Here is a 17,054-nt window from a genome sequence, read left to right as displayed (position 1 = left end):
ATAGACAAAGTTGGTCCACTAATAAAGATAGGACTAATGCATAGGATTGAAACGCTGGCTTGTAAATTTAGGTGTCTCAATTTTTTTTATACACAAAATATACTTACTTTGTTTGTGTGTAACAGAACTCTACTAAATGCTGTAATAGCTCTACTCCTTTCTTGGCCCTCACTTCATTAATCTTTATCATGTACTGTGAAAAAAAAAACAGATTTATTTTTCTGGAGGACACTGTTATACATCTACTTCAATGGGTTACCATGACAACATTTTAAAGTATATATGCAAAAACAATTCTGAGCTGGAAACTGCATCTTACAAAAGTTAAATACCACAGGTGTGGATAGATATGCAGGTATGACAAACACAACTGTTGGAGTGGGTGTAACTTTGTACCATGGGTACAGGAACACAAAAAATAAAATGTGTCCAGCAAAGCTATATTTATGTTTCTATTTGTTTCTCAGCTCACAGGCCTGTAACTGAAACATTCTTTAGATCATTTAAAAATGATTCACACAGGGGACAGGACTAATATATGTTTGTTTCTCACCTCACAGGCCTGTAACTGAAACATTCTTCTCTCCCTTTCCATTTCAACAGCAATCTGTGGATAGTAAAATACAACATTTTGATACTCATGTTTTACAAACTTTCTAACAACTGTGAATGAATCTAATACAGGAGCAGTTTTCTACTATACTAAAACAGTTATTCTGGGAGTGACATTAAAAACACACATTAGAGCCACGGGTTTCTCATAGTTTTTTTTATAAAGTGTACCAAAATTCTCGTCTGTAGATGCATGTCCCTGTAGAGAAAGTTTACCTCTGGAAGGAGGTTCTACCAGGATTTGGTTTTTAGTATGTCTAAGCAACTAACTTAAAACACTGGCTGCTTTGAGTGGGAGGAGACACAAACAAATTACAAAATACGACTCAAGTTGATTCTAAGTAATGATCTGAACTTGTTTCACTTATCATCCATACAAGTCACAAAGGTCAAAGTTCAAACATTCAAATATCACTAACCTCTGACCCCGATATCTCTGTTCTGATCATTCCTGCTTCCTTGGCGATTTGTTTCTTCTCTTTTTCTATCTTTGCACTGAAACATAACAAAATAACATAACAATAATGATGATGATAACGAACATTAGAATGAACTATTTTAGAGTCCAACACCTCTTTTCATCCTTATGTAAAAGTACATGTACTCAAACAACAATATTACATAAAAAACAAAATTTCTGTTCTAATTCTACATTTTCACACTCTGACCATTGGTGGCGCTCTACATAATTCTACCACAGGAATTTTACTGTGGATGACTACATATATTTGAAAACGTAACAACACTATTTGTACCACAATAATGTTGTTACTCTTGATTTTTCTTCTTAAAACAAAACAATGATGATAATGTCTTTCAGAAATCATGTCACACACTTTCACTAATTATTTTATCAGAAAGATTTCCCTACCTTGAACAAAGATGTTAATTAAACTGAAAACCTAAGCTATGTGTGGTGAATCAAGTTATGGTAAACACAAATGTGCTGGTGAATTCTACGCTAAATAGCGCCACCAACGGTTACATTACATAATACTTTTGTTTAGATGTTGACACATGAGGGCGCTATTCCTGAGGTCCCCAATAGCGTGTATGAAACCTGTCAATATCTTGATGGTAAAGCAAAATATTTGACAACATACAGGGATTTTTGGTATACTTAATTTTTGTCATTTTTTTTTTAAATCAGAAAAAGCATGGTTACATGGGTATTTATCATAGATTCTCACTTATGGCCATGAGAGCTCTGATACATCAAAAATTACAAAAGTCAGCTGTTAGCAAAAATATTACATGGAATCTAGGTCACAGACAGACAAAAAAGGAAGAGTATTTCCTCATCCTGTCATTCTTTACATCAAATGTTTTTCACTATGAACTAAAAAGTTGATAAAAACACATTCCTGTGACATGATAACAATTAGTTGTATCTACACACTGTTCAGTAGTATTTCTGGTACAAAGATTGATATGTAAATGTAATTTTTGAACTCACACCATATACAGATGAGAGAGTGTTCAGTGGTTTATGTGCAAATACATTTTGATAGAAATTACAATGGCTAGTGATATCATTGGCTGATTAACAATGTGATATATAGGTGTTTATTGATTGAAGCAATCTAAAATTTGTAACACACATTCTTATTGGGTGATTCAATTTCAAACTATATAACACATACTCATCGCATAAAATCCATCAAAATTATGTAACACACTTATTGGTTGAATCCATCTCAAATTATGTAACACACACACTTATTGGTTGGATCCATCTAAAAATATGTAACAGACATACTGATTGGTTAAATCCATCTCAAACTATGTAACAGACATACTGATTGGTTGAATCTACAATGTACTTACTATTTGGATTCATAATCTTTGCAGGCTTTATCAAACGTTTTTTTTAAATCACCCTTCTGTCCTTTCAAATCTCCTTTTAGTAAATTGTCCAGGGGAAATAAAACAATATTGTGGAAATTCTGTGTCTGGAAAAGAAAGAGACACAGAGAAAATATTCATACCAGATCTTCTGATATCAAATTTAACATCATTTTGTCATCAAGAACAAAACAAACCAAAGTCAAAATTTTTCTTCTGGAACTCATTTTCAACATATGTCTTACATATAGTTTGGACAACTTTGGTGACAATAACGTAGTTGTCTGGGTTTTTTCCGCTAAATATGCAATCTTATTCCATGAAATAAGTCCCGCTAACGTAATTAAAAAGTTGTCATTTTCTAAAATTAACAGTTGTGAAAGGTGCTACAAACAGTTGCCCTGAATACAGCAAGCCCATCAGATAAATTATTTACAAGTAGCATGTGTTTTCTTCTTATACTGTCCACCAAATTAAAGTGCCCCTCTCCAGAGTGCCCTCCAAGCCAATTTGACATGTCACTGACGCACGCAATATCTAATGACACTCCACAATGTGGTGTTCCCTTTTCTCTTACAATGTGGTTGACTCACAAGAAATGCCAGTTGTTATCATTTGAGGGAACACTGTATTGTCATTCCCCAAATTTTTCAGGCAGCAAAATGAAAACATACACACAAGCTGCCAGTTTAGTTCACCAGAAAAAAATACAGACAGACATACCCTAACACAGTACATTTCTTTCTCATTCATTGCATTATTTTCACAACTATTTGAAAGTAGAATACCTACCATATTTTTAAGAACAGCCGATAATTCTTTAGTAACCACGGAAAATTTCAGGAATGCTGCCCCAATATCAGGCTCTGTTTCTCTTGTCAATGATATAGTCCCTAACTTCTCTAAGTTCTCAGCGTAACCTGTTTCATTATTCACGTGTTCTGGAAAGAAAGAAAAGGTGAAAATATGTCAAAAAACAGAGCAGTATTTCAAAGAAGCCAATATGAAGTTTTCTATTAGGTCCACGTAATTAGCAAACAAACATAATTTTACATGATGTATCATAATAATATAAACACTAGATTCCATTTGTTTGTTTGTGTGCTCTTTTAGAACTCATGAAAATAAATATTTTGAAAGGCTTTACATTATACATGTACCTTTCACAACTGATTATCAGCAATAAAATTCCATGTCAGCCAATGTAACCATTCACCCACCATAACTCCACAGCCTTCAAAACCTGCAGATTCCAAGCCGGCCAATCTAACCATTCACCTATCATGACTACACTAAATGGTCTAACCTCATTTACCTCTGTCTATATACTATAATTGTTCATACCTAGATTTTAATTCTACTTGAAATTGAGCCTTGGTCAAATATTTATCAGTAGAGACTTTAGGAGTCTAATGATTACAAAGACTGTGTTGAAGTGTTTATTGATAATTCATTGAGACATTGATGATTGAGGTTCTAGTGATAATTAGTAGTACATTTGAAACTTAGTAGGTCAACTCACCATTGCCTGAATTACACACAGCTTTTATGGATTTCTTGAGTTTACTGAGTGCACTCCTGTCAGAGTCTAAAGTCTGCAAAGCAAATTGAAAAAAACAAAACAATTTCAATATTAAAAGCATTGTAAGTTTTTTTGATTTCATGTTTTAACTTTATATACTCCTACATGTAATAGAGATCATTCAATGTACATGTAAACTGAAAGATCATAGTTATGTTTTTATCCTCCATAGTACAATATAGTGTGGATCTCTGGGGGAGTGGGGAGTGAGGGGACTACTCCACTTATTTGAGTATACATTGTACATGTACCTACAAATGTACATGTATATTTATGTGCCACCCCTTCAGGGTGTGTCTTCTTGCCCTTTGGTCTAAAATGGAGTCTGTTTTTTCGAGCTGAAGAATCTAAAACAGAGTCCGCTTTGCATTATTTTTTTATTTTGTTTGGTCTAAAATGTGGTTCATTGTCCATTACCAAATCATAACTGCCATTAATTGCCCCAAAATTTTGCCTCCTAACGAAATGTATTTAGGTCTAAGAAACCTGTAATGGTCTAAAGTGGGTATTGGTTTTTGGTCAAAGTGGGTATGAAATGGGACAAGGGGTTTCCAGCACTGGCCGCACACTCCTTCCAGAGGTGACCATTGGTACACCGCTCCCCCTCCCCCTCCCCCCCCCCACCCCACACACACTTCAATACACAATTAAAGTTTTTGTCTTTCAGGCACAGTTTTGACTTAGAATTTTCTAGAACTTCACCTTACACTAGGTGCAACTGGAAAATTTTTTGAAACTGTCTTTTTAGATCTACATGTACATGTACTTATAAATGTAATATTGTACACCCTGAACAGTATCAACTCATCTGTGGGTAAACCTATTTGTGTAGTTCTTGTATATGTACTACATGTATGATGCAATTTTTCCGATCAAATTTATTTTGGGGTCCGCACTCAAAAGTCAGCTCCCCATTGAATCATGATTTCAACTTATTACTCTACTACTTATAGATAAAATAGACCTAATTGACATGTACATTGTCTAATTATTGGTATTTTAACAATTTTCTGGGAATAAATGTACATTGTTGGTTATCAGATTGAAAAAATAATATGCCTGTTACAGATAATGCAGGTTTAATACATAGAAAGAAAAGATACATGTACTCCAGACATGGGATGTGTTCATACTCAAGGATTCATCTCTGTAGATAACTCTATCAGACTACATGTAGTTCATTAAAGTTTATTTCCAGAGCAATATGGTGAGACAAAATTGGATATCCAATTATTTTTCATTACAAAAATAAACTGGTACTCATTACAGTGAAACATAGCCAGCAGACCATGTAACGTCTTCAGTTGGATTCAGCTGTCACTGCTGGTTGCAGTCTGGTAAAGAAGTGTGCCTCTAAGTCTTTTGTACGATAAAAATAATTCATACAAAAATCATTTTTCAGTAACTTTTTGGCATATTACAACTATATTTTTGACTGATACAAGAAAAATAATCCCACTTAAGAAATTAACACCAAAATTTTAGCATTAAAATGACTAAATTCAAGAATAATACTGAAAAAAGTTTGCCTTATTCCCCCGCTGATGTCTGAAAGTGCAGAGGTGAAAGACAGTATGCAGGCTGGTTTATACAATGTATATTGTGACTTATTTACAGCCTTTTACTGACTTCCGATATCATTACAGACAGACGCCTGGGTGGTTTACTTTCCTAAGATAAGATATCACTTTGCTGCTAGATATAACCCAATTAGAATATTTCCCTGTGGACGTCTGTGGTCTCCCACACACCACTAGCAAGGACATATTCGGTTGTACATTTTTCACATTTAAAAAAAAAACTTTCTACAATCTGATATACATGGTTTTTGGGGTTTTTTCAGGGTTTTTTTTCCTTCAGTTTTTATCATAATTACAAATCTGTGAGTTGTACAGATTTCCCTGTTGATGTCCACAATTTGCACTATTTGAATTTTTACAAAATTTTCCCAAAAGCTTCAAACAGTATATTTCATACAGAACTTAAAAATACAGAAATTAAAGTATAATCATATGAAATCTGATTATGCTAATTTTGTAGAATATTTCCCTCCGAATGTCTGTGTCCTCCTGTATATCAAATATAAATTACTTCTGCATGTACTTTAACACTTATTTTTTTTGCTGAAAACTTCCTTTATGTTGAGCAGAAGTAAATCCCTGATAATAATTTATCAACATTACACTTATCAAAGAATGTGTCCGGTATACTATATGGCAATATTCTGTCAAGATAACAACATGTTCCATAAAATTCTACCGTACTCATTTATCATATTAAAATATATCATTTATATTTTATCACATCATACACAAATTACAACAACTATTTAGAATTGAATTATGGTACACATATAATTCATCTCGGCTATTAATGGTTGACTTTAATGTGAACACGATGACAAGTTTTTATGGCATTGAGTCAAAATTCAGTTTGCTACTGTATTTACACAAAAATTCAAACCAATTTTGCAAAGTTTCAAGTAATTTGGTTTACTATTCAACTATTTTATTTTCAGTTAATATTGAATATTTTAAGTTAATAACGAATCAGATTTTTGAAAAGTCCACTGTACATGTAGTTCAAACCTAGTTTTTATTTCATTTACTTTTTTTATTCATTTTTTATGTTGCAATCTTTAACTCTATCTCCTCATTCATTTATCAAATAAAAATTTCTACTTAGTAAAAAAAAAAATTGGAGGTAAATCTCACATTTTTGCTGATGCCTGTCAGCATTGTGATGTCATGGGTGTTCATATCCATATACATGTACATGTATACTGTATGTTTGTACTTTGATCTACATTGTACATGTATCAGTCCACATACACCATTTTCAGCAAAATATTGTTTTTGATTTGTTAAAACACAGAGCTGTCTCATACCTAAGAACCACAACTCCATGAAACTCATATTTACAATTTTGTGTACCTACTACGTGTACATGTACACATTTTTTATCTATCTACAATGTACATTTGTATATTTGTATCATGAGAACTTTAAGTTTTCTGCTTAAGAATTTGGAGAATATATTGTTCATGGTTCCAAGAATCATTAGACTAGAGCCGTAAAAGATATCTACTTTTCGGAATAGTAAATTAGAAATAAATACAACGTTTCCATACAGAAACAATGTCGAAAAACAAAACTTCCATTTTTCTCAATCACAAAAGATCTTTGAATCAAATCTCTACTTAAAGGGAATGTCACGCCAGGATATTTGCTTATCTGAAGGTAATACACTTAGGAGTCATGAATATTCATTGTCCATCTGATACATACATACATGTATGTCTGTCAAGTCCCATGAGGCACTAGTTGACTAATGCTAGAATGATGAAGTTGAAACAGAGTTTTGAAATTTGGCATTTCTTGGTAGTCGTGTGATGTGAAACCATAAAACGGCTCTCTAGAACCCAAATTTACGAAAACACCTTTAGTTCCTGGAGTTGGAGTGGTGTCTCCTTTAATAGATTTGATAGTATTAACAATCACGATCACTTGAATTGGTTCAGTCTCTCAATGAAAGCTAAACCACTTAGCAATCCATGTAGGATAATTTGTGAAGACATAACACCACAATCTACTTTCACTGTCCCCTTTAGAAGTGATTAACTTTTCAATGCAAACCACATGACCCCTCTATTTTTAAAAGTACTTTGAAATAATTGTGTTGCTGACAGTGACACTCAGCCTCTTCTCTATGTCAGGTATTTTAAGTGCATACATGTATATGACACACATTAGTTTATGACTGTCAAATTGAGACATAAAACATACAAACAAAAAACTGCTGACAAGACAGTGACAGACATGTCTACCTGTCTCCATGCAGAATGTTGAATCATAGACACTGTCTATGGTTGAATCTATTTGTATACATGTATAGAGATTACTTCCACTGATACAAAATGTAATTGTGTTGTTGTCAGTGACAGTCAGCCCATTTTCTACATGTAGTTTATGACTGTCAAAGTGAGATATAAAATGTGCAAAGGAAAACCCCTGACAAGACATCGACAGTGACAATAACAGTGACAGTGACAGTGACAGTAACAGTGACAGTCGGTCTACAAATGTATATCTACATGTATAGCTCTGTCTCCTTGTGGAATGTTGAATCTATTTGAAATCAGTTGTCTTGTCCCCATGCACCTACATTTTTGTAGAATCAGTTTGAACCTACATGTACATGTACATTGTATTTTAAGTTGAATCATTTTGAAACCATCCCAAGGGCTGTTTCTGGGACTGATTCAAGCTTACATTGTATGTGTACATGTACATGTATATGGGTTCCAAACTGATACAAAATCAAAATGAATTATATTTTCTCACTGGGTCAGAGACTGGTTTTGAACCGATGAATTAATTCAATTCCATGACTCAATTTTCTCACGGAGACAGAAACTGGTTTTCAACTGATGAATTGATTCAGTTTGATTCAGTTTTGAATCAATGCAAGTGAGGACAAGGCTTATGTTACATATACATGTATACATGTATTGCTTAACAAATGTACTATTCATGGGAAGTGTTTTACCTCACTGTAGTCTAAAGTGTGTGCATGTGACAGTTAACATACGTGTACACACATAGCCAATACTCTAATCACCACATTATAAATGATTTATTTGTCTTTTATAATGACAATTCTACCAATTACAGTGCTTTATAGTTACACTGGTAGAATACAATTGCTTACCAGAGTTAGTGTTACACTGTCAGTAATTTACTCTGTGTTACCTAGACTTTAGTATACACCATACACTGCTTACAGTTAGTTTTATATTATCAATAATTTACCCTTTGTGAGGTAGTTATATACAAAACACACAACATGCATGTACTTTTGATAAGCTGAGAGCTTTCGACTGCAAACATTCAGTCTTGTTCACTCATGATACATGTACATGTAGATGGTGCTGTTTGTGATCACAGACACAAAGTTAATTTACAGATAATTTATTTTGTCTGAAGTATTCACGTGGTTGGTGAGGAAGCTCTTCAACTTCCAAGTCAATTGAATGATGTGTTACACATGCACCAGTTACTATACAGTGTACCATACACGAGCCTAGTCTGTAACATTCACGCCATGCTCAGCCAGCACCCAAGAAGCCTGATACTGTGATAGGGCTGAACAACACGACATACATGTACATATGTATCTCTAGCACGAGCCAAGTTGAACAAAAAATAAGGAACTTTGGTTGAAGGGTGTCATTCAGTTGTTTATTAAAACTATAACGTAATTTAACTTAAGTACAACGACAAGTACCTGTAAGGTAACATTACATCAAAGTTCCTCATTTTGTTAAATAGGGACTACTAAAGTTTCGTTTCTGACACTAAATAATTGATTGCATTCTGAATGTATTTCACCAGCTGTCCTAATATACACAAATGTTCCCTTTTTACTAGGTAATATATAATATGAAGAGGTAGGTGAAAAGTTCATTGTATCATAAATGGTTAGAGTATACGGCAATACTCTTTGTAACTATTTATTGGCAAATTATTAATTTATTGCAGAGGATGTGTGCAGAAAAGTAAAAATTGTTATGTTATGAATTTAAAATGTATCCCGGAAATAAACTGTTTAAATTTTTGTTGTTAATTTGTTCAATAAAACTCAAGTACATTTTCACTTAAAATCAAGGAAGAAAACATATGATATTGTTTCAATAGAGGTCAAAATGTTATCAAAATTCTGCCATTTTAAAATCCAATATGGCTGCCAAAATACTTTACATTGTACACTATGTGAAAAAAAAAAAAATGATCACATGGTTTTCCCAGATTCTCATTTGGGGAGGTCTCATTGGCATAGCCCCCAGTGGTGAGAGTCTGGGTAACCAAGACTACAGTAACTAACCGGTAGATTTAATAACCCTTAGTAGGACAGTGATTCTCGCAAACATCTAGTTGAGGAGGTGTCAGTCTGATGTTAACACTGAACTGGTCTATAAGTAATTCTTGAGATGTACTATTGTGTCAACTCAAAGTGACAGACTGCTGGTATTTTATTTTGTTATTTTTCACTCTCTAGTCATTGAAGCATGGTTGATCCCATTATTATAGCCTCTAGCAATAGAATAAATCTCATTTTACTTATGGGTACAATAATTTGATGACAGAGTCCATCAATATTGAAACAATTATGTCATCTAATTATCTATGTCTGAGTGAAAGCTGTCGGTTAACAGAGATGACAAGTCACTCAAAGTGAGCGATTATTTCATTTCAAAAGGTAAAAACAATTTTCATGAAACAAAGCTAGAACAATAATTCACCAAGATTCCTGACTTTTAACACCTTTCTCTTGACTTTACACAAAATTTTGTAAGAATAAACTTATATTTAGTCATGTACATGTAGATGTACTTTCATTGAAGAAAATTCTCATTTTTCGTAATTTTTGAAAAACTTAAACTCTTTTTTTTTACTTGAAATCAATGAAAAGAATCGTAATCTAATATTTTCCATAAAAATTTACCTAAAATGCCACAAAAAATTACAATTTTTGAAAAAAAATCTCAAAATGGCATCGCCATAGTTTGTAAAGTCTGTTTGCATTGTTAGACTTAGAGTAAAAGGTTCAATAACTTTCACTGTCACCCTGTCAAGTACATACATTGTATGTCTTGAAATCTTACCACCATCAGTCGCTGCTTACCATCATGTATATATTGCTTTCCCATAGAGAAAAGTGGTATTGATTTCTACACTAAAACCGCTGACACTTAAACTAGCAAAAATTCAATACTAGTACCAGTGTACCCTCTAATAATAGCCAAATTTTGTTGTTGTAACTTAGTCAAAATGATAAAAACTGGCATTTCTTGTGAGTCACCACATAGAAAGAGATAGGGGAACACCAAATTTTGGTGCCTCACTAGAAATTGTGTGCATCGGTGGTGTGTCAAATTGGCTTCGAGGGCATACTGACTAGCACAAATGTATGTTATGACTCTACAAAAATACAACTAATGTACGTACATTGTATGTAAATACTTCAAAATCACCACTAAACGAAATCATACGATTGATTGGCTTCAACCATTGATCCTATGAAAATACCGACAAAACTCGGCAACTGGAACGTTAGGAATTGATTTTTTGAGACATCTATCTTCTGAAACTCATATTTGTGTAGGAATCCTACATTTGTAATTGATTAAACTCAGCAGGGTTCAGAGAGAAAATTGATTTTATGGATTTATGCCAGATATGAAATTTGATAATATCAGATAAATGTTTGTTTGTATATCAATTACTTGGTGTCTGAAATATGATAGAATACAATGTATGATAGTAGCAACTCTTAATGCTACACTACCTACAACTAAACTTTTTGGAAGCTCTACAATTCTAGTTGTTTTTATAATGTTGTATTCGTATTTATATCTTTCTTCTGTCTGTTTTACTTTCTTCTTTTTTTGTAGCTACATGTACGGGATGTTTTGAGTGTTGTTGCATTCTTTTCTTTTCCAAAATAAAGTTTAATAATAGTAATGATAATAATAATAATAATGATAATAATTACTAATCACACATTTTTTTGAAAATGTTTGTTACATACAATAACTTACCTGTAATACCAACACACCCTGAACAGCACTGAATCATATAGGAAAACAGATTTTTTTAATTGATAAATCAAATTAATTTATCCACACCTAAAAATTAGCACCCTCAACAGCGACCACGATTTAAACCTGATATTGCAATATCAACCAATAAAATCATAGTTACTATCTCAATATGATATTTGTATTTTTTATTTGAGAGTGTAAATTATCATGTAAACACAGCCTAAATATGCAGTCAAAGTTTCAGTAACAATTTCAATTTTAAGTTTGGAACAACAATTTACTGCTACACACTATCAATCTAGTACATCCATACATACATATATAAATTATAATGTATGTATCCAGGCAATGTTGAAGTAGGCATGAGATAACTTACACACTGTAATCATATCGTCTATTGACTCTACATGACTTTGATTACATATTATAGTTATCAATTATTTACCTTGGTACATGTACATTAATTTACTCTGCTACTGTACATTGATAGGGATTTTGTTTTGAAGTTGATTCAAATTTTGTAGAATTGTGTAATCTTTGCATATAATTTTAATCATTACATCATAACTATCTTTACCCAATCTGATGTACTTTGCAATGTAGCCTGGTTTATTAATTCAGTTTATCTTAGTACAGGTGAACACAACCTAGAATCTAGTACAGTAGTGTTGACATTTTTTGGTGCTTGCCCTTTCCCTACCAAGCCTAGTCTCAGATTCCCAGACTCCCACTGCTCGGGGCTCTTCTATGAGACCACCCAGACGAGAGAGTCTGGGGAATCAATATTCAAACTCACCTGCACAGGAAGTACTGATCGGAGCAGTGCATGCTGGGAAATACTTCACGTCAAACATTGTAGGCTGAACTATTTCGGTACTTTCACAACAAGTTATCACTTCTCAAACATCATACATGTACATCTAAACTACAACAAACAGGCCTTGTAAGCCCACTTTTTATGACTTGGAAGAAATAATTGTGTGACCCCGGCACGGGTAGTTGAAACGTGGTTTCCACAGACTCTTGTCTGGGTGGTCTGGTAGAAGAGCCCCAGCGGTGAGGGTCTGGGTAACCGAGACTATACCAAGCCTGGCATTTTGCCAATGGCCAATTTACTCATACCTAAAATTAGATTATGATTTCCCCTAACCACTTACAAATGAAATTGAAAATTGGAATCATGTTTACATCATATAGCTGGATTCTGCATAGGATTCTAGGCTACAAAAAACATTATCTACAGTAACATACACATGATAGAGTGGACAATTAATTAACAAAATTAAATAATGAAATAAAATAAAATTTAAAAATGGACAACTAGCAAACTTATTGAGATTTCAATACAAGTTTACCATAATTCAAAGACCCTGATGCAATGCATAAAATATGTTTTATTTTCAATATCATATTGATTAAAATAACACCATACAGTATATATATATTTAGTTATTTTAAAATCACTCTAGTGTGTACATATGTATTTCAAACAGTTATAAAATGATTTAGCTGGTGACATAAACCTGAATGAACTGTACAACTTCTCGTTAATGACGTAAATACAATGTATGTGCCACACTTTATCATGCATACATGTACCTACATTGTATACATGCACATGTATTTGTATATGCAGGTGGTAAGATTGGTGACCTTATGACTGACATTTGACCTATGCCATAACCCCTAGCACATGTCCTGATATTACCCCTTGACTGAAAGACTGTTTGAGCACAGTAAAGGCTGTTAAGATGCTACAATGCACATGTGCAGTTTATTTAACTTTCAACTGGATGTGTTGACACACCATTACTGGTAGTCAAATCGTGGGAGTTATATTTTTCCTGTTAGGAGAAATTTTCTTTGTTATCAAAAATACGGCCAAGCAGTTGCAAAAATATCTACAATCAAATTACTTTGTAAATGAACTTTGTTTTTTTGATAGGGGAAAATTGTATTTTCCTGGATTTGAATACATGTAGAATGATTATCTATTTTTACATGTACATATGCATGTACATGTATGTATATACTGTATACATGTAGGACTGATCTGTGACTTTGATCCAGATACAAGATGTAGCTCTCGTACCCTGAGATCAGATCAACATCACAGATACAGATACACAGGTTATGTCAGTGTAACGACACCCCTACAACTTAAATGTACCAATCAACATCTATTTATGGATACATTTTCCCAAACCGTTCCTCAAAACCAAAGTCATCACAACATTTTCCAGTCCAGCCCTGATACGATTCATATAGCACTGTTCACAATTTAAAAGCTGACGTATGATATTATTCCACAACACAGGATTAGGTTATCACTCATTGCCATGCCACTCTGTGTTGACAGATAGCAGCTGTACATGCTATCTATATCTGACCTTTGACCTCAAGTTACCAGGGCACACTTCTCCATGAAACTTGAACTGGCTACAAAGTATGGATGGAGGCAATAATCATTCCTAATGGTCTGCAACTGAGCTGGACATGATAAATATTGCAAATTTCCATTTGTGTAATGGTTTTTGTTATAATGGATGTACATCTGTAGGGCTACAGTGGAAGTAATTTCTTTATATTTTAGTCAATTACTGCTGTATCCAAAACCTACATGTACATGTACATGTACATGGGTAGTAACACACCATTTCATGGTTATCATATTAAAATGGAAAGCCTCTATAGCTGTGACTTTCAATCTTTTTTTTTCAAATTAATTTTTATTAGTATTTTCATCTATTTAGTTGTTGCAAACTTTGGTACAAAAATGTACACGTAAATCTGGTAACAAACAAGGGAAAATCTGGTAAAACTTGCAGATTTCCATGTGTACATGTACCTACATACTGTATGGTGGGGAATCCAGTAAAATGCTCTAGGGGAACTCAGGTAGATTTTATCTTCTTACTGTCCTGAACATATACGAGGGAACCTGGTAAAATGACAAGGGAACTCGGGTAGATTTTATCTACTTACATGTACATGTACATTCTGAACAAATACCCTGGTATGGAACCATGGTAAAATGACAAGGGAACTCAGGTAGATTTTGGTGGTGCACAGCATGAAGTTTGTGGTTAATACATTTGTACACTATATAATAGTAATTATAACTTTTATGACAGAGTGATTCCCCATATACACATATATGTATGTACATACTCAAAATATTTCATTAAGGTTGATAAGTTGATAAAATCTAAAAGTGGAAGTCGACATGGCCCAACCACTTACTGAACAATTTTATTTCAATCCTGGACTATTGTTCCTTCAAAAACACATGTTTTAATAGAATCTATCACCACAATGAGACAATAGCATAATAAATGGATGAGATCATGTAATATCTACTTTGAAAATAACATCCACTATAATTGGTATAATTATCGCGAATTTGACAGTCCAGAAAGGTCTGTCTCTAACTGTTCACATCATTACAACTATTGAATTTTTTAGAAAGTGGAGAACTAAATCACTAGAAAATATTGATTATTTATAACAAGGACATTATAAAATTACTAATGAAAATTTCTACTCAAAGGGTCAAAAAACTTCTTGAAAGCCAATTTATTATAGTTGCAATTATTTAGGAACACCAGATTGCTGTCAAATGTTTTTTATGTTATTTTTAGTCTGGTATTAATGGATTTCAAATGGAGCAATACAATGTTATGTGTGTACGTTTAGTAACATATGTTTCCTACCAGCGATTAGTACGACTTACATAACTAAAATTTAATAACTACATTTGAATATTTTCCAGCTGTCATCAATTCAGAATAAAACTAAAGTAATAAAATATGAGAAGAAAAATAATATTTATGCTCAAATAATATACCATCAAAAGTGGTTGAAAGATGAGTGTACTTCGTACAATTATATATTGCACATATTTTCCTTTTTTTTTCATTTTTATACATTTATTCATTTTTGGTAACTTAGAATACAGAATAGAGGACAGAATATACAGTTGGTACACATTTGTATTCAAGTTAGGGAGTCAGAGTTAGATTTGCATGCACACTGTATGTTATGTTAGGGATAGGAATAGAGTGTAGCCTCCCTAGCATAACCCTGATTTGTATTACTGGCTGGAAAGTACATATAGAACAGTGGACCAAATGTGCCAGAGACTTACATTTGTATTCAAGTTAGGGAGTTGGGATTGGATAAGGGATTGGGATAGATTGAGACTCCCTAGCTTAACATATAATTTGTATAATCTGCATTGAGTGGACACTTCTACATCATCATGTACATGTACATGTACATCATGTGCTCCTTCTCTGTACCTGCATCACTTTTACACAATAATTGTACATACATGTTGTATAACAATTTTAATACAGTACAGTGTGTTGCAGATTATGCTTATCTCACTGTCTGATACTTGTATATATAACTATGCAAAAACCAATAAGAAACTGCACATGCTATTAAGATAACAAGATTGAAAGTTTCTTGCTACATGTACATTTTATCTAAATGAAATAAACTAATAATGTGCCACCATACAGATATCAAAACACTGGCACCATGAGTCTGCATCTACATGTACTTGCAGTAAATGTACATTTCTTAAAATAAACGGTTTATTTCATTTAGACTGAACACAACAAGAAATTGTGATTTTGCTATCTTTAACGTGTCAGATGTTTTTTTATAGGTTTCCTGTCAAACAGAGACATTGAACACTGCAACAGTAATCTGCAATGCACTGTACTATTTTTAATTCAATGTCAACTGGAAATGACAATCAGTTATACATACATGTATGTATATTGTGTATCGAAAGTAAAATACAGATCCCAGCATGAATTCAGTGTTACTTCTTGACGTTGCAAAATATTCACATGACAGATTTTATCTTGGGAAAATTGTTTCTATTTCTCTATATCTCTACTGTCCCATTACATATATGTACAAATGTACCTGTGCTATAAAAGTGTGTGTAGTTTACCACAATGCATACAGTAGGTAAACATGATGTTTTGACATTTTTGGTAACCACAATAATATACATAATATTATAACTACAACATGTACCAGGTGAGATAGCTACGCTAGTTACTACATGTATGCATTTTCAACATGCTTTAGTAATTGGAATAATTAATATTTTTTTCATGTTTTACATATGAAATAAACAAATGACCAAAGACCATAAAGCAGCAATCTCTGCTCCTCTAATGATGTCATACAATGCAGTTTACTTTTATGCTGCCGGCAACAATTACTTCTAGAAATATGACAGAAAAACTTTGTGTTTTTTGACACTACTCACACACACAACACAAATACATTGTATGGATTTGCAACAAAGTCCTGTATAAACACATAAATTTTAGTCCATTTCGATATCTTTACTAAAGAAATACACTGGTGTCTGGCTTTACAACAAAT

The 17,054-nt window shown here is 33.1% G+C and overlaps 1 protein-coding gene across 1 annotated transcript in view; it reads right to left on the bottom strand.

The window, feature by feature from the left end:
- LOC144444842 (arf-GAP with SH3 domain, ANK repeat and PH domain-containing protein 2-like) overlaps positions 1 to 17,054 on the bottom strand; it is a 46,790-nt gene that overhangs the window by 15,884 nt on the left and 13,852 nt on the right. The window contains exons 2-7 of the mRNA XM_078134394.1: positions 3,980 to 4,052; positions 3,250 to 3,398; positions 2,440 to 2,564; positions 1,032 to 1,107; positions 554 to 607; positions 108 to 193 (exon numbers count right to left, since the gene is read on the bottom strand). Coding sequence (XP_077990520.1) covers positions 108 to 193; positions 554 to 607; positions 1,032 to 1,107; positions 2,440 to 2,564; positions 3,250 to 3,398; positions 3,980 to 4,052 — 563 coding nt within the window. The remainder of the gene's footprint in view (positions 1 to 107; positions 194 to 553; positions 608 to 1,031; positions 1,108 to 2,439; positions 2,565 to 3,249; positions 3,399 to 3,979; positions 4,053 to 17,054) is intronic.

This window comes from Glandiceps talaboti, chromosome 13, assembly GCF_964340395.1.
Source record: "Glandiceps talaboti chromosome 13, keGlaTala1.1, whole genome shotgun sequence".
NCBI lineage: Eukaryota > Metazoa > Hemichordata > Enteropneusta > Spengelidae > Glandiceps > Glandiceps talaboti.
Note: the sequence above shows the minus strand (reverse complement) of the source record. Positions and strands in the feature narration are given on the sequence as shown.